We start from the raw sequence: 22,112 nt of genomic DNA, 5'->3' as shown, positions 1-22,112 counted from the left end.
ACCAGAGAAAAGCTGAGCTGGGAGAACTGGCTACTCCCCTTCCATTGTACAAGTGTATTTTTTTAAAATTTGAAAGTCTTTTTCCAGAGGCAGTTTCTTGTTAGCCATAATCAAACTGACCCTAAAACCCTTCAAACCTAGATCTCCTGGAGTCTCTGCATTTACGGACCCTCTGAAAAAATACCCAAGGACAACATAACCTTGTTAAAAGGCGTAGCATCATAAGTACAAAGCTAAAATGCAGTGTTGGAACCAATACCAAAGACATTACAAATTGAGTTAGTAAAAACATGAAAGCAGTAAATATTGACAAGTAAGGTTTATTGTTGACAAGTGCAAGTAATTGCATTTAGGAAGGAAACATAAGCAAATACTGAATGGTCTTGAAATATCTAAGGATGAACTTAAGCCATAAGTCATGGCAGAATCAATACAAAATATGTCCAATCAATAAAGTCACCATAGTCCTCCCGAGGGTCACCATGCCGCAGACCATGGGTGAGATAAGGAAGGCAGTATGTTCATGATGACTTCAATCAGTGCCAGAATTGAACCTGTGCTGTTGGTGTCAGTCTACAGCACAAACCAGCCATCCAGCCAATTAAGCTAACTGACCCCTGTGTCCAATTAATAATTAACAAAATAAATACTGAATGGCAGAGCTAATGCATTAGAATGAATGTCAGAGGAAATTGTGCCTGTATTATACAGTGTCCTGGTCAGATGACAGCTACGTAATGTGTGCACACATCTGGTCAGCTAGAGTAACAATCGTACACATGAAGCACTGCAGAGAAAAAGCCTCAAATGCAAGGGAAAAAAAAATCTCCAGAATCAAGTCTGGTTTATCAAAAAGAATTTTAAAAACTTGTGCTTTTCAGTCCTGAAACAAATTAAGCTTATGGCGTACTTAAAATGTTTTGGGGATTGAAAAAAATCCAAATATTACTTTGAATTATATTTCAATAATAAGCAAGGAGACAAGAAATAATTTTGAGACTGGTACCAGGAAGTTCACCTTGACATAGGAAGAAACCAATGAACTGATTTGGCAGATAGACTAAAGGTGAAAACTCCGGAAATATTTGAACACTAATGAGATAACTTTAAGAACTTGCTGAATGGATGGATTTAGCTGGGTTGAGTATTCATTTTCATGAATGCAATGTGATCATCCAATTATGGCCCTTGACAAAAACTGCAAAGGAATAACACCAGCCAGAAAGAAATGAATTTATCTATTAAAAAGTTCATTTGCTGCCCCCTACAGGAGTGCCACTCACCGATCTAAAATGCTGGTCTGGCAATTACAATTTTTAACCACAAGAGGTGAAGTGATTAAGTTTTACTTTGCAGTGAAGACTGGGTTCTATAGGTTCAAGCCTCACTCTGAAGCTTTGAGCATTAAAACGGAGTGCTGAGGGAAAGCTGCATTTTCATAAGTGCTCTCCTTTGGATGCAACTTTAAACAAGAGTACAATCGGAGAATCAAATGCAATGACCGGAAATGATGGCATGGAACTTAAGTATTTATTTGGCCTCTGCAGAATGATGTAAATCTTCCGAGTGTGATATTGCACCATATTGATCTTCAAGTAAACTTCAAGGCATCAAAGTAAAATCTATGCTTCGGTAAGGAACCAACAGATTCTTTTAAGAAATTGCAATTTGTTGATTTCACAAGTTATGATTTTTCACTTTTAGTCCAAAGTATTACAAATAACTGGCATAGCCATCTCAGAACAATTTAAAAATGCCTAATACTGGACAATTTGCAAACAATACTGAATATTATACTATATATAAAAATAATATATTATGTATAGGCAGACTTGTACCTGCGCAGCATTCATTGTTAGTTGGGTCCAGCACTGTTGAAGTCATGGTGGAAGGGCATCACAGTAACATTGATGAGGTGGGCAGTGGCAAGAAATTCCAATGATGGTGGATACAGCGCAGGTGGTGGTAAAAGTGAATCAGCCCAGCGGTGAAAGATGGCAGCTGAGCATCCGTAGCTTCGACATTATAACAACTTGAAGATACCTACAGTCCTCCAGAACCTTCCTCCTCTTCCCTTCACCAATATATACTAAAAAACAAACAACTGCCGCAATTACTTTTTCTGTACATCCTCACATCCTGTTTCTTATAAAGACTCTATCCCATTCTCCAAGTTCCTCCCTTTCTATTGAATCTGTTCTGTGGGGTCCTTCGAAATGTCCACCTTCTTCCTCAAACAAGGATTCTCCAGCACTGCAGTTGACAGGAATCTCAGCCAGGTCCAACCCATCTCCCACATTTCAGCCCGCACCCTTCTCTTCCCTCCCACAACAGCAATAGGGACCCCTTTGTGTTCACCTACCATTCCACATTCAGAAGATCATTAGCTACCATTTCCATCACCACCACCAGACATAGTCCCCTCCTCTCGTCAGTCTTGTGCAAAGGATTGCTCCCTCCGGGATACCCTGGTCCACTTCTCCTCCACTCCCAACATCCCTCACAGCCCTATGGCACCTTCCACTGCAACCACAGAAGGTGCAATACCTGCCTATTTACTTCCTCCTCAGTATCCAAGGGCCCAAACACACCTAGTTGAAGCAGCGTTTTACCTGCAATTCACTCAATCTAGTCTACTGCATTCACTGCTCACAATATAGTCTCCTCTACTTGGGTTCTGACCGCAAAAATAGACCCTGAGCTTGCAGCTACCTGCCACTCCAACACACCGCCATGTTCCATGGCCAACATCTGTCTCAGGCTTGCTGCAGTGCTCCAGCAAAGCTCAGCTCAGTCAGGAAGAGCAGCACCTCATTTTCCACTTTGGAACTCTACAGCCTTCTGGACTCAACAGAGTTCAATAATTTTAAGGCTTGAGGCACCTTCTCCCACATCCTTACCCCAAACCAGGCCTTGTTGTCATATGTTCTGCTATTACATAACACATTGTTAGCCATTAATAATCCTCATTAGTAGCAATTCATACTCCTAACTAATTATTATCCACTCCTTTGTCTGTCCAATGCACACTTTATTTTAATCACTGATATTTATTGCATATTCAGAATGTGTCCCCTAATCAAGAATTGTTGAGCACAAATCAAAGCTGACACCCTAGTCCAGTTCTTCTCTCTCTCTCTGGACTCTATCATTTACTCCTTACTCCATTCCCCTCATCTTATCTTCTGATCTTCTGCATAAACAAAACTGTCATAGCTACCATCAATTCTGAGGAAGGATGAATAGATCTAAACATTAACTCTGATTTCTCTCCACAGATGCTGCCAAACCTGCTGAGCTTTTCCAGCAATGTTTTTGTTTCAATGTTATTTGGGTCTGGTATAGACAGCAAGTTATTAATGGCCCTGAGTGGCTCAGGATTGGAATATAGATGGTCCCCTAAGTTAATCGCTTTTTATTAAAACTATCAAAATAGCACAGTATTGTAGTGATACATGAAATTTTCCTATGTATTTTACTGTATTTCTCACCAATTCATATGACAATAAAATCATTCAATTGTTGTGAAGTTGGATAGAGTACTTGGAAACTGGGAGGTAGGAAGTTAGAATTTGGTGTTTGTAAAGTGCTGGAGGGAAAGCATTGTGCAGTCACTTTAAGAGATCACATGCTTTTTCAGTGCTTAGAGATTTAAAACGGATGTCTTTGAGCAGTAGCTTGAATGCTTGCAAGTACACAGAGCACCCGAATTGAAACAATTGTATTGAAAGACCGTATAGTTAGTAGGCCAAGCAGCAGTTTTTAAACTAAGAAAGCAGGATTTAGTCAATTTGTACCAGGTACTTCTATACCAAAAGCCTATTAAATTTAAGTCTGATGGTTTTGACAACACAAGAGCAATCCCATTGTAAGAGATATTGATAGGTCATCAAGGGTATAAAATAAGGTGGCAGTTGGACAAAGATCCGAGAGCTAGCTGCCACCAATCAGAGCCAACAGCTCTCTACAGAATCGTTGGCTCTCATAGCCTCCTCTATGTCTTAGAGAAAGCACCATTTCAGTAACAGCAGTATCAATGGCACAATCAGTCAACACTCCAGACAGACTAATTGATGGAGAAGGCACAGGACATTTCAGAAGACATAACCTGGCTGTAATTTTGAGAGACTAAACTACTTTTTCTAATAAAAAAAAAACTGGGACTTGTATCTATCGGAACAGCATACCATTAGAATCTTACTTTATTCAGGAATAGTTAGCAGTTAGAAGGGATTTATTTGGTTTGTTAATAGTTTAGTTAATTTGTTCACTGTTAAGAGTTGGATAAATAAATTGTTACTGTATGTTAAAAAGTGACTGTCAGAGGTCTATTTTACTTAACCTGCCTTTCAGCAACTTCTAGTGATTATACCATTTGTCACTCCTCTTACAGATGATGGGGCAAGGTGCTCTTACTTGGAGGTTTTGGTTCTCAGAAGGAGGGGGTCAACCTCCACTTTATAACACATTCATAAAATCATTTATTAATTCATTCATCTATCACAACCAGGAGATGCTTTACAATAAGTTTCTTTTGAAGTGTAATTACTGTTGCAACATAGGCAACACAGAAGACAATTTATGCACAAAGTTCTTATGAACAGAATTGTGATTTCAGCTGGATAAGATTTATTTTCTGGATTAAGAGTTGAGATAAGTAATTATCTGGACATTAGGAAATAAAACAATCCCAAAATAAAACCTGCTTCTTTTCAAATGGTGCCAGAGGACCTTTCACTTCACTACGGAGTAGGCCATTCAAGCTAACTTACTCCACCATTTACCAAGATCATAGCTGATGTAGTTGTGGCCTGAAAGCTACATTCCACCTACAGTTCTCTCAACAACCTTTGAATCTCATTGAAAAGGGGACCTTAGGTAATGCAGCACTCCTTCACTACTGGACTAAAGTGTCCGCTGTGATTTATGTGCTCAACAATTCTTGATTCGGACACAAATTCAGAATATGCAATAAATGTACATGATTAAAATAAAACAAAGTGTGCTTTAGAAACTTAAAGCAGAGGAAAACGTGAAAGTGTTTAAAAATAGAGGAACACAAGGCTGCCAGTCAATTAATTTATTTTCTGCCATTCAGTGGATGATTCATATTTTAATCTAATTTACCCACTTTACTCCAAATCCCTGAATACCCTTGTTAAACAAAACCTTTCAAATCTAGTATTGAAAATTTCAATTGAGCTAGCTGCATGAGGCCTTTGCAGGAATGAGTTTCTCATTTCCACTTTATGTTAAAAGCGCACTTTATTATTTTACTTTCAAAAAAGAAAAACAAATTAAGATTTTGACCTCTTGTTCAGGATTTCCTCAAATTGTGTATACAGTTTCTCTGTATCTGCTTCCTTTATCAGCTCAAAACTTCCCAAAGTCAATTGATCTCAAAGTTAATGCAACCTATCAATTTTACTCTTTAAGGTGTCCCATTCCTATGAATCTACACCGTACCTCTGCCAAATGCTAAGCATATTTTCCAAAATGTATGCTCAAATAACAATGACAGCACAGTATTCTATTACAGGTCAAACATATTGATCCATCACGTCCAGACTTTTGTATTCCAACTTTATTCAGGTACTTTCCAGTAATCCTTTTAATCAAAAATCATAATGCAAAATACAAGCAACTAATAAAGAGGTGTTATATCTGCATCTGAAAATAGACTAAGTTATAATCTGTTGGCATCTAAAAAGAACTGATGTCAAATTTGTATGACAGACAGATGTGCAATAGGCAAGTGCGTAAAAATTGAAAGATGAAACAGAAGCAAGATCAGGGACAGATTTCTCCAACCGACACTTATTTTCAACAAATGAAACTTCATATTTCCACCCCTCAGTCTGAAGATTCAAACTTGACTCAAAATGTTAATCGCTTCTTGTTCCACAGATGCTGGTAGACCCACTTCTTTTTTAAAATTTAAATAACATTTTACTTTTAGATCTCTAGCATATAATCATGCTTTTAAGTGAGACGATATAATCAAACAATTCCTCAGAACAATATCCTAAGCTAACCATGTACAGCTATTTTAATGTATTTCCTTCCATCACGAAGGTCAGAAGTAGGACGCTCCCTAGTGATTACAGTGTTCTGTTCCATTCACAGCTCCTCAAGGAGGAAGCAGCCCATGTGCAGCATTGTTTGACCTTTCCAAGCAAAGATGATTTAATCATCTCCCCCCTTAACATTGCAAAACATAGATTTACCCAACATCAACATTAAAGGAGACCCAGTTGGCCGGAAAACCAAACAAAAGCAGTAATTGCTTGTAAAGGATGGTTATTCTGCAGCAAGTGACTGATCAAACCACTAGACCCTCTCTAACATTAACAAGATACACAGTTCAGGAGTGAGATGAAATACTCCTCACTTGCCTGAATGAAGACAGTGCCAAAATGCAACAACAATCAGGATCAGGCATGCTGCTTGAGTACCACCCCATCCAGCTGCTACAGCATACACTCATTCCACCATCATTGGATGGTGTAAACAGTGTCTACCAACTACAACCACTTTCCAAGGAATCTTCACACAGCATCTTTCAAACATCGGACTTCTAACAATTGGAAGGGGAAGGGCAGCAGACACACAGGGGCACCACTACCTACAAGTTACCCACCATCATCCTGACTTGAAAATATTGCACCTCATTTTTAGTCAAGAAATGAAAATCCTTGTAAACCTCTCTACTACAGCAGTGGAAGTATCTTCACCAGAGTGACAGAAGGCAGCTCAGCAGCTTCTCAACAGCAATTAGTGGTGGCCATGTCATGTGTAACATGGACATTTCTAATTAACAAAACTGACCATTTAAAAACCACAGCATCTAATGTGAACATCTGAAACAAATGCAAAGTGGTTTTTTGCATATTCGAGGATTCCAGAAAACACGACCACCCACTTTGTCTCAACCCTGATCCGTGATTAATTTCAAACAAACACACACAGGAAAATCCGATGTATTTGCTAGAATTGGCGAATAAAACCGGAAAATGACGACCTCACCAGTACCTGCGAAGAGAAAGTTAAAGTTTCAAGCAATTTGTTCAGTGTACCCATCAGCATGTATTTTTAAACTAAAATGATTAGCAAACCGATGAACTGATATCAATTCTGTTGCTGCTAAAGAAACGCCTTAAGTTAACTCATGGGACACATTAACAACTGCTCAGCGGTTGCAAAAACGAAGAAAGATTAACAGCAGACGAGAAATTAGAAACAGGGATATGAATGAGGCCTGCAGGAGGTCGGGATCAAGGTTAATACTGGCGGCGCCCAACACAAGACCATCAACCAGACTCGCAACGATACAATAGCAACAGAGGAAGGCATCACAAAACAACGGGAAGAAGGGAGTACATAAGCACAGAAGTCATAATAAATAATTGGAAAGTCTTAAAAATGAAGCATTGAAGTGGTAGCTTATCGCGAGTTACTTCACATGTTGTTTCTGATTAAGGCATTAACTGGCAATGTAGCGAGTCTTGTTCCACCTTGACAAACCACACTCATCCCAATCTCAACATTCTTGCGAGTCATGTAGAGGGGTTGACGCTTCACCGATTATTAAATTATTTCTTAATGGCCTTAATAAGATTATTGACCTGGCACTCCACCCACCCCCTCCCAAAACAGGTCCGATACAGCCTCTTTATAAGGGTGAGAGACCATCTGTTTCCAATTCTATTGAGCGGAGTAACTTTTTCGAGTATAGTGGGTTAATCTTCGTTTTAAAGACGATGCACCTTGTGAGGAGTGTTGGAATGCATCTTCACTGTATTATTTGGCTAGCATTATTGAGCAGTTGTATCTCTCCTACCACATCCATTAGCTCTGCCGGTCCAGAGGTAACCTCGAATCCCCAGGATTATATTCCAGTTCCTCTCCTAGAAGTTCTAATGGAAAAACCCGGCTGGGATTTTCGGGTTCCTACAAAACCCGATGCAAAGTACTTAAAGTACATGAAAAGATTATACACTATGTGCGCTACACAGGATGGAATACCCAAAAGACCAGCAGCTCAGCGATATAACACCGTGAGGTTACTAACACCCCGGGTCGAGTCTCGTGATATAGAAGGTAACCTCGAGTTTAGAATATTGGTAACTCTGCAAAGGAAATTTCTTTTACATATGCAGGGAAATCTGTGCCTTGCTTTTCCGTGAGTGGGGAAAATACATTTCGAGTTACATTGTTTTCGACGTTCTGGTGTTAAAACCACTTGAATAGACATATCTTAAACGATTCCTGTAGATTGAAAGTGACAATTTATAAACATTCCTCCTCCGATTGGTGGGTGTCTTTTATTATATAATCATGTTTATAACAGAGGTCTCAATTCCATTTAAAACTATTTTGGGCTTTAATCTCCATTTTAAAACATGGGTTGGTTCCTGTCCAATATTGACACTTGTTGAGTTTCATCTGGCGATGTTTCCTCTTTGCAGATGTACTTGAGCAAGATGTCTTTTATGGTTTGGATCCTGTGACCTCTCGGGAGCAGTTGCTCCGATCAGTATTCCTGTACCCCGTCGATAAATCGGCGTGTTTTCCGACGGTGTGTAACTGCAGCCTGACTATCCAAGAGGAGGGGGCTCCCGCTCAGATGTGCTCCAGCTCTCCGCGTTCACACACCTTCCGCCTTCGATTTGAACGCCGCAAGAGGCGCCAGTGGCTGGAAGTGGAGCTCGCCTCCTTCCTGCAGCCGTTCATCGGCCCCGAGAGGGGGCAGCTCCACGCAGTGTTCACCTACCAGTGCACCGAGGGCGGCCGGAGACGGGGAAGCTGCAGCGGGCTCAGGCAGGGTCTGACCGCTCCTTCCCTGCTCCTGTTCCTCAACGACACCGCCGAAGAGTCTCGCCGGAGCTGGCTGCAGACAGATGCCCAGAGGAGCCCGTTCCCCGGGGGGCGCAGGAGGAAGCTGGCCGTGAGGTCCATCCGACTTCGCAGAGGTCCCGGAGGCGATGCCCAGGCACACTCTGCCGCTGCCTTTCCTCCCTTCCCGTATCCGGATCACGAGTGCCAGCTGCACGATTTCCGACTGTCTTTCAGCCAGCTCCGGTGGGACCGCTGGATCATTGCCCCGCACAACTACAACCCTCGCTTCTGTAAGGGCAGCTGTCCCCGGGCACTCAGCCACCGCTACGGCTCCCCCGTGCACACCCTGATCCAGAACATCCTCTACGAAAAGGTGGACTCCTCAGTCCCTCGCCCTTCCTGTGTCCCCGCCAAATATAATCCACTGAGCGTGTTAACCCTGGAAAACGATGGCTCCATAGTTTACAAAGAGTACGAAGATATGATCGCTACGACCTGTACCTGCCGCTAGTAGGTGGTGTGCACCTGAAATTCGCGTGGTCCCTTTGGAAATGGGAAATGTCATTGCTTCAAAAGCCAAGAAAATCGCCATGTGTATTATAGTCAACTTTTTATTTCGATTTATATATTTTCGTTTTATTTTTTTTCTGCTTAGTGTTCATTCTAGATCTAAATGCCCAGGATGTGCTATGGCCTTCAGCTGTTAAGGCCGCGTGTGACTGGATTTCAAATACAATATATCGCTCCAATTACTTTGAAATTATTTTCGCTAAGTGTGCTGGGTTGTCGAAGAAGTTTGTTTTTAATGTTTAAAGTCGTATGAAGCGAGTGTTGATGTAGAGGCGATAAGTGTCCTAAGTGACGTTTTTCTTGGCCATGCAGGCATGGAAAGTTGGGTACATCACAATCACCAATACTGCCTTCACTTGTCCCCTAAATCTGCCCTTAAAGTAACTTTTTTTTATTCAAACGTTTGGTGATGCAGCATTTTTTATTTGGGTGGGTTACCAGTATTTATTCAGAATAGATACGTTAAATAATTATATACCTTTCACAAACTGTGCATTGGTGTGTGCACCACAGCCAGTAATGAAAAGAGAAATGTTTCCACTTGGCTGAAATTCCAGTGACTTTTAAGATGCTGAACTGGAGAAATTAATGTATGGCTGCTGATTGAAACTTAAGATGTAACTTTTTAAAGGCTTTTTAAAAATACATTTGAGTGAGAATGAATCTTTTGCACAATTGAGACTTGTGGCACAAGACCCTGGTGGTATCTGGTATAGTTAGTGTAAAATCTATGAACCATACTGATGCAAACTCTACTTGGAGAGTGAAGACAAATAAATAACAATTGCAAATTTGGATTGCATTTGAGTGCCTTTTGTTTTACTTCAAGAATTACCAATTTTTGTGGAAAGTTACTGATTAGAAATGGGATTCTAAAAGAACAATGTGGTGACTTTCAAACTCTGCATTGCAGCCTAGCCAAGAATGTTACTTGCTAGTGTTTTTAAAAAATACAATGTAGCTCTATTCTGTTGCTTGCTTTGTAAACAAAAGGCCAAATTATTTTCCCCTTAATCCCCATATGAAATAGACTTGGTGTCCTGTCTAAAATGCTTGAGTTCAAACTGGAACTCCTTGTGTTCACTATATACATACTTGCCAAACTCTACCTCAAGTAGAGATTTGAGTTGTTTTGAGACAAAATGCTCCCAACTCTACCTCCCTGTTGTTTAACCACCTCTAATGCAATTGCCTTCTCTGTAACTGGGAGCCAGAACTACACATTGGCTAGTGTGGCCTAACTAATATTGTATACAGCTCCAGCAATCTCCTCACTCTTGTATTCAGTGCCTTAAATAATAAAGGCAAGTATCTTATGCTTAATCACAATCTACCAGAGGTCCTGCTGCTTTTGAGGATCTATAAATATGCATACCAAGGTCCCTCTGAATGGTAAACCTGAGGATTTAAAAAGTGTACGCCCTTGCCTTGCATGTACTCTTATTCATAAAGATGTACAGCATGGAAACAGACCCTTTGGTCCAACCCGTCCATGCTGACCAGTCCTACCTGCCAGCATCTGGCCCATGTCCCTCTAAACCCTTCCTATTCATATACCTATCCAGATGCTTTTTAAATGTTTGCAATTGTACCAGCCTCCACCACTTCCTCTGGCAGCTCATTCCATACAAGTATCACCCTTAGGTTTATTTTATATCTTCCCCTCTCACCCTAAACCTATGCCCTCTAGTTCTGGATGCCCCCACCCCAGGGAAAAGACTTTGCCTATTTATCCTATCCATGCCCCTCATGATTTTGTAAGCCTCTAAGGTCACCCCTCAACCTTTGACGCTCCAAAGAAAACAGCCCCAGCCTGTTCAGCCTCTCCGTATAGCTCAAATCCTTCAACCCTGGCAACATCCTTGAAAGGGTTGAGAAAAGATTTACAAGTTTCACAACATCTTTCTGATAGGAAGGAGACCAGAATTTCACACCATATTCCAACAGTGGCCTAACCAATGTCCTGTACAGCCACAACATGACCTCCCAACTCCTGTACTCAGTACTCTGACCAATAAAGGAAAGCATGCCAAATGCTGCGTTCACTATCCGATCGACCTGCGACTCCACTTTCAAGGACCTATGAACCTGCACTCCAAGGTCTCTTTTTTTGTTAGTCCTCCCAAAATGCATTACCTAGCATTTCCAGGATAAAATGTCATTTGCAAATATTCAGCCCATTGCATAGTAGGGGAGGAATAAGAGGAGAATAGCAGGGCTCAAAGAGCTTGTGCCATATATATTAAGTGTCTCAAATCTTCCAATAACACAACTAAAGATGAGTAATGTTAAGTTTCATGCTAATATGTATTTTCAAATATAAATACCCTAGAGGCAAGGCTGACACCACATTGACATTAGATGTAGTATTTTTCAAGTAATTGCATGCATTTTCTTGTCACAACCTAGTGGTTGCTTGTAACTGTCAGTTTACAGCCATCAATTGTTTAAAGTCAAACTGCTCAAACATGCTATGACACACCTCTATAGCAGGTGGGGCTTCAGATCAGACATTTTAGTCCAGAGATAGGAATGTTAGTACAGTCACAAGACTCCTTTATCCTTTTAACTAGTTAGGCTTTGTTGCCTTTTGTTTGATATTAATTAAAAGGGTATGGTAACAAAATAAAAGTTAGGCCTGTTTAAAGGTTTCAAATCTAATTTAAATTTAAAATTCAAGCAGCCTAGATCACACAAACCTACTTTAAAGTTGCATGTGACTGTCACTACACCCTCTGAGCCCTGAAGAAGGGTTACACCTAAAACGTTGACTTCACCACCTCCTGATGCTGCTTGCTTTGCTGTGTTCTTCCAGCCTTTTGCTTGTATACTATACCCTCTACCACTGGTCTACAGTACAAAACAAGGACTTCCATGTAGGTAGCTCTTCACCACAATCCGACTACATGATGGAATATCAGGGTGTGTCTGGACAGTGGACAAGGATGAGGAAGAGAAGGATGTGCTGCAGTAGCAGCTTGTATAGGTAGCCACTTCATGTTGACTGGAAGGACATGGATGGAAATTCCTTGATAGCTCAAATTTTGGGGTGCATATCACTATGGAAGATTTTAAGGTTGATTTAAAAGTCTGTCCAATTGGGTCAGTTCAGACAGAATCAATCTGCTGCGAGCATTTGAAGGTATAGCAGCAGTCCTGTGCAGGCTTAGTGAGTTTTTACACAGTAAAATATGTCAAGACTCTTCAAGAATTTTGTTGTAACAATTTCATACTCCAACCATGACCTATTAGGGCAGCTGTTTAAACTTGATAAATAGGTAGATTGAGGACCATCTTAGAGGAGAGGGAGAATTCCAGAGCTTAGTACATTGGCTTCTGTGCTTTCAATTGCCTATGGTGATCATGCTTACAGTAATCTGACAAGAGGCTAGAATTGGAATAGCCCCAGGGTCATGGAGAGAAGTAGATCTGCAGAAGACAACAGGAGTTTGGAGGATGTACATGGAAGAATGATAAAACCAATATGATCATTCTAAATTTTTGTCACTACTTCAACATAAGTGGTTGAAATAAGTTAATGACAATTTAAGTGCAGCACTGTCCTGCATATGAGAAAATAACAAGGAATCTTGTTGCAAATTTGTTGAAGATCACTCAACACAAGCTGTTCTTTTTCAATGTCCTGGAAAAATATTAATTCCAGTTACTAGAATCACTTGGTGATGCAACTGGAGGGTTAAAATCTCAACTTAGACAACTGCCTCAGTTAAAACTGGGCTGCAACTTCTCATGGATATGAAAATCTGTCCTATCTGTTGATTAACTACCTGATGAGGGAGCAGCACTCTAAAATCTTGTACTTCCAAATAAATCTGTTGGATTATAACCTGGTGTTGTGTGATTTTTAGCTCAATCTGTTGTTTGAAGATTTTAGGATCTAGAGGCAATCTTTCAGATATCAGGGATTTGCTCCTTCTAGGGGCATAAATAGCACATGCAAACGGTTAAGAAAGATAGAGAAACAGACAGTGCTTAGGACAGCCTGAAGTCTAAGCATATGGATGTCAGAAACAGATAGAGAAGCACATGGAGTTGACCAACTAGCATAGGAGGTGGAGCTCATGGAACAATCTTTCAATAAACTAACAGCACAATTAAAACCTGGTAAAATTGAATAAAGATTCGTGCACTTTGTGTCTTCCACTGTGTCTCACACCTGCACACACACACCATGGGTGCTGGGGGAAAAAAAATAAGCACTACCGCAGTTAGGTGGTAGTGTGGGGGTTAAAGGGAAAAGGAAAAAAAAATAAAGTGCTATACCCACCCGGGTGTTTTAAAAAAAAAAAATAAAGTGCTATACCCACCCGGGTGTTTTCCAATCTTCCTGAAGAAAAAAAAAATTAAAACCTGGTAATCTTCAAATACCATGCATTGTAGTACTTATGAAGAAGCCAAATTCTGAAGACCGTTCTTGATCTTGCTTTGTCCTTCACCAACTCTGTCATGAACTCAAATTCTTGGATGTGGACATTTTACATGTTTTTTCTGTATCTTGAAGTGTTCTTAGACACAACTGTCTTAATTGAACATTTTTCCCCATCATCAAAACACCTTGTTTTTTTTGCATCTAATCACCACCATTAAATCACCTGTGTTTCCAATAAATAATTTATGTGCAAAGCCTATAAAAAGAGCTCTTGTGTATAATAGTTTCCCTACCATTGAGCTAGGAGGCCTAGGTTCCAGTTCCACCTACTTCACAAGAGTGTCAATACGGCTCTGAAGAGGTTGATTAGGAAAATAGAAAAGCCGATTAGGATAACACAAACCATCAAAGATGAGGGAAATGGGCTATATCCAAATGGAGGTGGAAGGCCCTCAAAGTGGTTGCAGGAAGGTAGACATTGTCACATCTCTTTCTGGAATGTACCTTTGCAAATGAAGTCTGGAGGATGATGCAGTGGTTTTTGTTGAGGTTTGTCCCGAGCTGCTCCATGATGCAGAACTTTGTGCTATATGGTCTGTTCCTGGGACACACTGAGACAGACATCAACCGCACCTGGAGGACTATCAACTCAGTGAAAGATGCTCTTCAGTTTGCTTGAGCCTTGTTGGTCTTCCAGAACAAGGAGTTGACCCCAACAGAGTGTTGCAAACTGGTGCATTCCAAGGTCCAGGACTACGTACTGAAAGGCACACTAAAGGCAGCTGCAGCCAAGACGCAGTGGGGAAAGACCACCATCTGAGGTCTTTCTGCTGAAGGTAGATGGGGAATCTGTTCAGTTATGGGACCCTCCCAATTTCTCAAATATATGTAAATACTAGTTTGTGTAAGAGAGGTCTTTGTTTTTTTTTGAGATAGTCAAAGTTCAACGTTTTGTTTGTTTGCTTGGTATACTACTGTACAGAACCAAATTACTTTGCGTCAATGTATATATAGTTAAAAATCACACAATACCTGGTTATAGTAAAAAAGGCTTATTTGAAAGTACAAACTGTCGGTGCACTGCTCCTTTGTCAGGTAGCTAGTGGACTTGTTGAAGGAGCAGTGTTCTGAAAACTTGTACTTTCAAATACACCTGTTGGATTATAGCCTAGTGTCCTGTGGTTTTTAACTTTGTCTACCCCAGTCCAACATTGGCACCTCCACATAATGTATATATACAAAGTCTTTTTTATGAATATAGTTTTGAAATTTAAAAAAAAGGAGCTGGAAAGGGAGATAAAGCACACAGTCTCCTGTGGTGCTGGATGTGGTCATTAACCAGAAGACCATGCATGCCGTGAGCATTATTCCAGCACACATTCATCCCTGCAGTGTTAAAAATCACACAACACCAGGTTATAGTCCAAAAGGTTTAATTAGAAGCACTATCTTTCGGAGTGCTGCTCCTTCATCACAACCACCTGGTTTTGTATGATTTTTAATTTTCAATCCAACAGCATCGCCTCCACATCATCCCTGCAGTGACATTTGTAACATCCCGGAGGCACGTGGACAGGCCGGCAAACGTCTGACGCAGGGACGTAAGGGAGGGGAGGGGGTAGGGCTTGCGGGAAGAGAGGCGCCGCCATTACTGTCGGAGCCAAGGTCGGAGAGGAGAAGGTGAGGGGTCGGAATGAGAAAGGTAGAGTCAAGGAGGGAGGGTAACTGTAATTCATTACCAACCGTAGAGCCATGGAATGATAGGGGTGAGTGTTTAATGTCGCATGGAGGTGGTGGGTGAGGGTTCCCGGGTGGAGGGCCGCACACAGTCCCGAGGAGGCCTGTATCCTGGCTGCAGTTTGTCCTGGAGGACCCCAGTGCCGAGCGCCGCCGAGACTGCACACCGCCAGCAAACATTAGGTTTGTTCCACAGCAAGTGCATCGTTCGCCAGCAATCCCCGTGTTGCTTCCAAGGGGGTTTCAGGGCCCATCTTACAATGTGATTCCATAGATTTCAGTTCGTGACTTCGATTTCCCTCGTTTGACTTTAGCTTCACCTTGGAGGGATGATTTGGAATGACCCACCGTGAAAGGGTTCAGGACAAGGCAGTGGTTTGGAGGCGATGTCGGAAAGAACATGACAGCCAGGGAACCAGAAATCTCCCAACTGCCTTTTTGTGGGAAGTTGTTGAGTCTAGGTCCAGTGAAACTTTAACAACTGAGATTGATCGATTTTTGTGGGGCATGGATTGTAACGTTTATGAATTTGAGGCAGGGACAGATTAGCATCATGCTGTGTGACACCACCCAAGTGCTAAATGTTGTAGATTCACACTGAATCTATCAGCACAAAACTGGGCATCTGTGACCTGTATAGAATTATGTTTCATCACAACCTCAAATCTCAACCTTCATATTTCTCAGATTAATGATTTTAATCAGGCCAGGTGCTAACTCTGATTCAGTGAAGTTTGTAGAAGAATATGGTAGGTGCAGAAATAGGTATCTTTAGGAGTATGGTGCTAATGTTGTGAAGCCATAGTGCTAAACTACTAAACAGAAAAAAAAAATGTGCAGTCCCACAACCAACAGTTCAGGTTGGAACTCTGCAATCATGCCACATTCAGTTGTGAATGTTGATGAACAATTAAACAGGCAGCCAGATGAAAGTGTTTAGTGACCATTTTATTCTCATTGATAGACACCACCACCTCTCAAGGTGTTCACCATCCTCTAGAATAAAGCTACCTTATTGATTGGCAGCAAATGACCTGCTTAAACATATATTGTAGGAGCATCTACAAAGTGTGCTGGAGAAATTTGTCAAAACTTCCCAAATCCATAGCCTTTACTGCCCAAGAAGATGAGCAATAGGCACTACCTGTAAGTTCCCTTTCAAGTTGCATTCCCAATTTCAGTTTGAAAGTGATTGACATTCCTGTTTCATTATAGGGTCAATTTCTGGAATTCTGGATTGTGCTTTGGAAGTATTTTCACCAAGAAGGTAGTATGTTATCACTTTGTAACTGGCAGTTAGCAATGGGCAATAATTTCTCAACTTGCAAGTGATGGCTGCATATGTGAACGTGAAGCATAATTGAATGGTGGAATGAACTTGGACTAAATTGTCCATCGATCTACTGACTCTCTTTTAATTGAGTCTTGTCTCACTTTTATCCAAATGATCTAATTCTGTTTTATGTAGCAATCCAGGATTTTCACTGTTCTGACTGGGCCAGCTACTTCATAGTCTCACTGTGTTCTTTGTAGGCAGTGATCCTTCAGTCATTATTCCCTTTATTCCATCCTGCCTTCTCTTTCAAAAGGATCTATAAAAGCGATAAGAATGAGAGATGCAAGGGTGCACCATCACCTGCAAGCAGTGTGCTGTTTAACTTTCTTATCGGCTATGTGCGGCAGTAACTTCTGGAAGTGCAAATCAACGCTGCGTGTGCTGAACATTGGAGCAGCTGTGCATGCATGGCTTGGAGGGAATGTTGCCTGCAAGTTCCATACAAGTCACATACTATTGTGGAACTATATCACTGTTCATTTGTTGTTACTAGGTGAAAATGCTGGAACTCCCTTCCTGCTATCACCTCTGCTATCTAAGGACTGCAGAAATGCACAAAAGTAGCATGCCACTACAACTTTCATGTGATCAACTTTTTCTTAAAGCTGCATTTTATTTCCTCCATATTTTCAGACATTCAAGTCCTCAGCAAAGTTCACTCGAGAAATTTTCTTAAGTCAACTGCATCTTTTCTGTGGGTGGAACCCTTCAATATTGGCCCAGTTTGTGACAGTGAGATTAACATGTGCTACGACTTGTGAAGATAATACAGTATTTATTTAATTCAGTAATGATAGATTGTTGTTCAGTTTGCTGATATTGTTTATATGCCTGAATTATCCATGATGTTTTTGCATTTCTGTTTACCATAGAACTTCTGAATAAGTGGCCACAAAATGGGTCGCCACTTTGGAAACTTGATCAAAGTGCGGCACATTATCACCTATACCATCTCTCCATTTGAACAAAGGGCATTTGCAAATTATTTCTCCAAAGGCATTCCCAATACATGGAGGCGATTCAAGGGTCAAGTGTTACGGATTGTTCCACGTATGTATCGTAATGTTTTCAGACATTTTCTCTATAGAAATGACACGTAAAGTTTTAGGTTTTACCTTACAAATGAAGTCTAGGTCGTGTATGGGCCCACTTGGATCCTGTGTTAATTTTGAAAAAATGCATTGAATTATTGGTCAATTCTCATAGGTAACAATACGATAATTTAATAAGTAAGGAAGTTAAGCATTTATGTTATTATAAAAACATTCAATTTACTATTCATCTTGTCCACTTTATCAACAAAAGCACAATGAACCTTACTGCGTTCTTTGAGAAGGTGACCACACAGGTGGATGAGGGTAAAATGGTTGATGTGGTGTATATGGATTTCAGTAAAGCGTTTGATAAAGTTCTCCATGGTAGGCTATTGCACAAAATACAGAGGCATGGGATTGAGGGCGATTTGGTGATGTCGATCAGAAATTGGCTAGCTAAAAGAAGACAGAGGGTGGTGGTTGATGGGAAATATTTATCCTAGAGTTTAGTTACTAGTGGGGTACTGCAAGGATCTGTTTTGGGTCCATTGTTGTTTGTCATTTTTATAAATGACCTGGATGAGGGCATAGAAGGATGGGCTAGTAAATTTGTGGTAGGTTGGTAGGGTTGTGGATAGTGCCGAAAGATGTTGTAGGTTACAGAGACACATACAAAAGCTGCAGAGCTGGGCTGAGAGGTGGCAAATAGAGTTTAATGCAGAAAAGTGTGAGGTGATTCACTTCGGAAGGAGTAACTGGAATGCAGAGAACTGGGCTATTGGTAGGATTCTTGATAGCGTAGATGAGCAGAGAGGTCTTGGTGTCCAGGTACATAGATCCTTGAAAGTTGCCACCCAGGTTGATAAGGTTGTTAAGAAGGTATACGGTGTATTGGCTTTTATTGGTAGAGGGATTGAGTTTTGGAACCATGAGATCATGCTGCAGCTGAACAAAACACTGGTGCGACCACATTTGGAGTAATGCACACAGTTCTGGTCTCTGCAATATAGGAAGGATGTGGAAGCTTTGGAAAGGGTTCGGAGGAGATTTATTAGGATGTTGCTTGGTATGGAGGGAAGGTCTTACGAGGAAAGGCTGAGGGACTTGAGGCTGTTTTCGTTACAGAGAAAGTTGAGTAGTGACTTAATTGAGCCATATAAGATAAACAGAGGGTTAGATAGGGTGGACAGTGAGAGTCTTTTTCTTCGGATGGCGATGGCTAGCACGAGGGGGCATAGCTTTAAATTGAGGGGTGATAGATGTAGGACAGATGTCAGGTAGTTTCTTACTCAGAGTAGTAGGGGCATGGAACACACTGCCTGCAACAGTAGTACTAGACTCCCTAACTTTAAGGACATTAAATGGGCATTGGATAGGCATATGGATGAGAATGGAATAGTGTAGGTTAGATTGGTTCTACAGGTCGGTGTAACGTCGAGGGCTGAAGGGCCTGTACTGTAATGTTCTATGTTCTGTGAAGCTTAATATGCTAATACACATGCCATGCGAATCTGTATATTGAGGTCACAAACTCCATTTATATTGCTCATAGTTTGGTTTAGGCAAGGATAGAGCACAGGCATCAATAATGGTCATCTAAGAAACAGAATGTTGCAGTGGATTAAAATGGTGAAGTGGGTATTTTGTTTTTAGTGCTATCCCAAATAGAGCAGAGTTTAATTTGGTATGCTGGTTCAGAAGAAGAACTGTAATGAAAACACAAAGTGCTGGAGAAACTCATGAGGTCAGGCAGCACCTCCTAATATTTTGATTCCAGTATGACTCTTCAGAACTGAATGTGGTGGAGAAGGGATGGGTGTTTTTCTGCAAAAAAGGAGGGGAGCTGGAAGAAGGGAGAAGTGGAGCAGATGGTTTAGGTACACCAGAGCAACAGCCAAACGGAGTGCTTATGATAGTCGAAAATATAAATAACAAGGTTCATGGTGTGAAGTTGTCAAACTGACGGAGTCCTGAAAGCTATAAAGTGTCTAAGCAGAAAATGAGGTGCAGTTCCCAGTAGAACTAATCCACTTTCTACAATTAATACCTACTATTTATCTATGTCTTGTCTACTCTCATTGATACTGCCTCCACCTTTTACGTTGGAACACTGTTGCCCTCTATTCCTCTTGCTCATGCTCCCTTCGTTTTATAGCATAAAACCCATCAGTTTTCCATCCCTCTTCAATTCCATATTAAACTCAAACCATGTACTCTTTCTGACTCTCCACAGATACTGTCAGACCTGCTGGGTTTCTCCAGCACTTTGTTTTTATTTCATGTCTCCAGCACCTCAATACTTTGCTTTTATCTGAATAAGAATTAATTCCCGCTGAAAGTGTGGGTATGTTGTATTCTTTGTCAGTAATCTGATTTAGAAGTTAAACTGGTGCATATTTTATTTTCCAGCATTTGTGATCTCATATCTTATTTATACCTGGGCCATAAATGAACATGAAATGTCAATGAGGAAGAATCCGGCTGACTATGTGAATGATAAATAAATGGTGGTGTTTGGAAGAGAGAGTTTCTACTGATTTACCATGTGTATTCCTAACTAACTGCTAACTTTCACTGAAATAAATGTCTGTGTTTAGAAATAAAATATTAAGTGTCCAACCTGTTGTGCATTCCATTCACTAAACAATATGATTGGTAAAGTTCTTGATCAATAGACACAAACTGAGGGTGGGTGGGGGGGCGCAAGATATTGAACCATTCATAGGTACAAGGGTAGATCATTCAGCCCATAAGATGTGACCTGCCATTCAATACAATAATAAATAATCAAACACTTCAGTGCCTTTTACCCATCCCTCTAACCCTGTATGCTATTGCAATCAGAAATGTATTGATCTCTATGTGCTCAAAGATTGGACTTCCATGGTCCTCTGTAACAGAGGGTTTCAAAGGTTCACAACCCTCTAGAACAAAAACATTCTTTATCACAGACATAAGTGGCATCATCCTTACATTGTGCACCTTGGTTTTAATCACCCCGTCATATTACCTGCATCCACCATGTCTAAGTCTTCGAGTATTTTATAAGTTTTAATAAGATCAGCTTTATTCTTAGAAACTGTAAAAAATAAAGGGCAGTTTGCCCAATCTGTCTTCGTAGGACATTCCTGCTGTAACAAGATCAAAACTGGTCAACCTTTTGTTGCACTCCCATTATTCACAATGATACCTTACTTGAGATGAGGAGGCCAAAACTATATATTGAACTCTGTGTAGTCTAACCAAGTTCCTTTACAGTTGCAACAGGACTTTCAGTGCTTGGGTACTCAAATCCTTGAGCAATTAAGGCTAACATTCCATTAGCATTCCTAATAACACTCTGGATCTGTATCTTGGCCTTCAGTGACTTAACAAGGACACCTTGGTCATTTTGTATAGCCACGGTTTCCAAGTTTGCCAGTTAAGAAATACACCATGTCAGTTTTTACCAAAAATGGATAACTCCATGTTTTTCCATATTGCTTTGACATATTCCTGCCCATTTACTAAGTGTGTTGAATGCTCCTGAAGCTGCTTTGTATATTTTTCAAAACATAATTCAATTTCGCTTTGTATCGTGTACAAGTTTGTAAATATTACATTTGGAACCCACCTTCAAACCATATAAACAGCTGGACTCAAGGACCAATCCTTGATGTGTCCCACTAATCACAGCTTGTCGACCTAAGAATGTCCCATTTATTCCTATCCTCTGTTTCCTGTCTGTTCGTTAATCATTAATTTATACAAAAAGCATTATCTCGTATCCCATGTAGCTTGATTTTTTAAAAACTTCTTATATGGGGAACCTTATCAAAAGCATTCTGGAAATCTAATAATATAAACATACAAAAAAAGGGGCAAGTTCAGTGCTTAGCACTGTTACTTCACAGCGCCAGGGAGTTGCGTTCAAATCCACCCTTGGGTGACTATGTGGAGTTTGCACATTTTCCCTGTGTCTGCATAGGTTTCCTCCCACAATTCAAAGATTAGGTGGATTGGCCATGATAAGTTACCTGTAGTGTCCAGGAGATATGTAGGTTAGGTGGATTAGCCATGGGAAATGCAGGGTAATGGGTGAAATACGGGTTGGTGTGGACTTCGTGGCCAAAATGGCATGCTTCCACGTTGTAGGAATTCTATGGAAAGCAATCCAACTGTTTGACTCTGCTCCATCATTCAATAAGGTCATGGTGGATCTGATTTT

The 22,112-nt window shown here is 40.7% G+C and overlaps 2 protein-coding genes and 1 long non-coding RNA gene across 5 annotated transcripts; 2 read left to right on the top strand and 1 right to left on the bottom strand.

The window, feature by feature from the left end:
• Window positions 1–304: 304 nt before the first annotated feature.
• On the bottom strand, window positions 305–8,921 carry LOC148147503 (uncharacterized). Its single transcript, XR_015759714.1, has 2 exons — window positions 8,774–8,921; window positions 305–2,089 (listed from the first exon to the last, which is right to left on the bottom strand). It is a non-coding gene; the product is annotated as an uncharacterized LOC148147503 (long non-coding RNA).
• Window positions 7,886–10,203, top strand: gdf9 (growth differentiation factor 9). Its single transcript, XM_043703323.2, has 2 exons — window positions 7,886–8,100; window positions 8,469–10,203. The coding sequence occupies exons 1-2, from the start codon at window positions 7,920–7,922 to the stop codon at window positions 9,347–9,349; spliced, it is 1,062 nt and encodes a 353-aa protein (XP_043559258.2). The 5' UTR covers window positions 7,886–7,919; the 3' UTR covers window positions 9,350–10,203.
• A 5,195-nt stretch (window positions 10,204–15,398) lies between these two features.
• Window positions 15,399–20,524, top strand: uqcrq (ubiquinol-cytochrome c reductase, complex III subunit VII). 3 transcript variants are annotated; one of them, XM_043703325.2, is made up of 4 exons: window positions 15,403–15,478; window positions 16,751–16,802; window positions 17,744–17,921; window positions 20,315–20,524. In XM_043703325.2, exons 3-4 carry the CDS (start codon window positions 17,768–17,770, stop codon window positions 20,407–20,409), a joined length of 249 nt encoding a protein of 82 aa, XP_043559260.1. In that variant the 5' UTR covers window positions 15,403–15,478; window positions 16,751–16,802; window positions 17,744–17,767; the 3' UTR covers window positions 20,410–20,524. The 3 variants fall into 3 exon arrangements, with proteins under 3 accessions (XP_043559262.1, XP_043559260.1, XP_043559263.1); XM_043703327.2 differs by lacking the exon at window positions 16,751–16,802 and having other exon boundaries at window positions 15,399–15,478; XM_043703328.2 differs by lacking the exon at window positions 16,751–16,802 and having other exon boundaries at window positions 15,430–15,500.
• Window positions 20,525–22,112: the final 1,588 nt, after the last annotated feature.

This window comes from Chiloscyllium plagiosum, unplaced genomic scaffold, assembly GCF_037043375.1.
Source record: "Chiloscyllium plagiosum isolate Xiang-an unplaced genomic scaffold, Cpla_swu_hap1 HiC_scaffold_16, whole genome shotgun sequence".
In the NCBI taxonomy this organism is placed as follows: domain Eukaryota; kingdom Metazoa; phylum Chordata; class Chondrichthyes; order Orectolobiformes; family Hemiscylliidae; genus Chiloscyllium; species Chiloscyllium plagiosum.
The sequence above is the reverse complement of the archived record's forward strand: the minus strand, read 5'-3'. Positions and strand labels throughout refer to the sequence as shown.

What these genes read in the sequence shown, in the direction of transcription:
- gdf9 (XM_043703323.2), top strand. Translation starts at nt 7,920, where the DNA reads ATGGAAAAACCCGGCTGGGATTTTCGGGTTCCTACAAAACCCGATGCA. An exon ending in CGAGTCTCGTGATATAGAAG is followed by an intron (nt 8,101 to 8,468) that starts GTAACCTCGAGT and finishes TCCTCTTTGCAG; the next exon opens with ATGTACTTGAGCAAGATGTC.
- uqcrq (XM_043703327.2), top strand. Translation starts at nt 17,768, where the DNA reads ATGGGTCGCCACTTTGGAAACTTGATCAAAGTGCGGCACATTATCACC. An exon ending in AGTGTTACGGATTGTTCCAC is followed by an intron (nt 17,922 to 20,314) that starts GTATGTATCGTA and finishes TTTATTTTCCAG; the next exon opens with CATTTGTGATCTCATATCTT.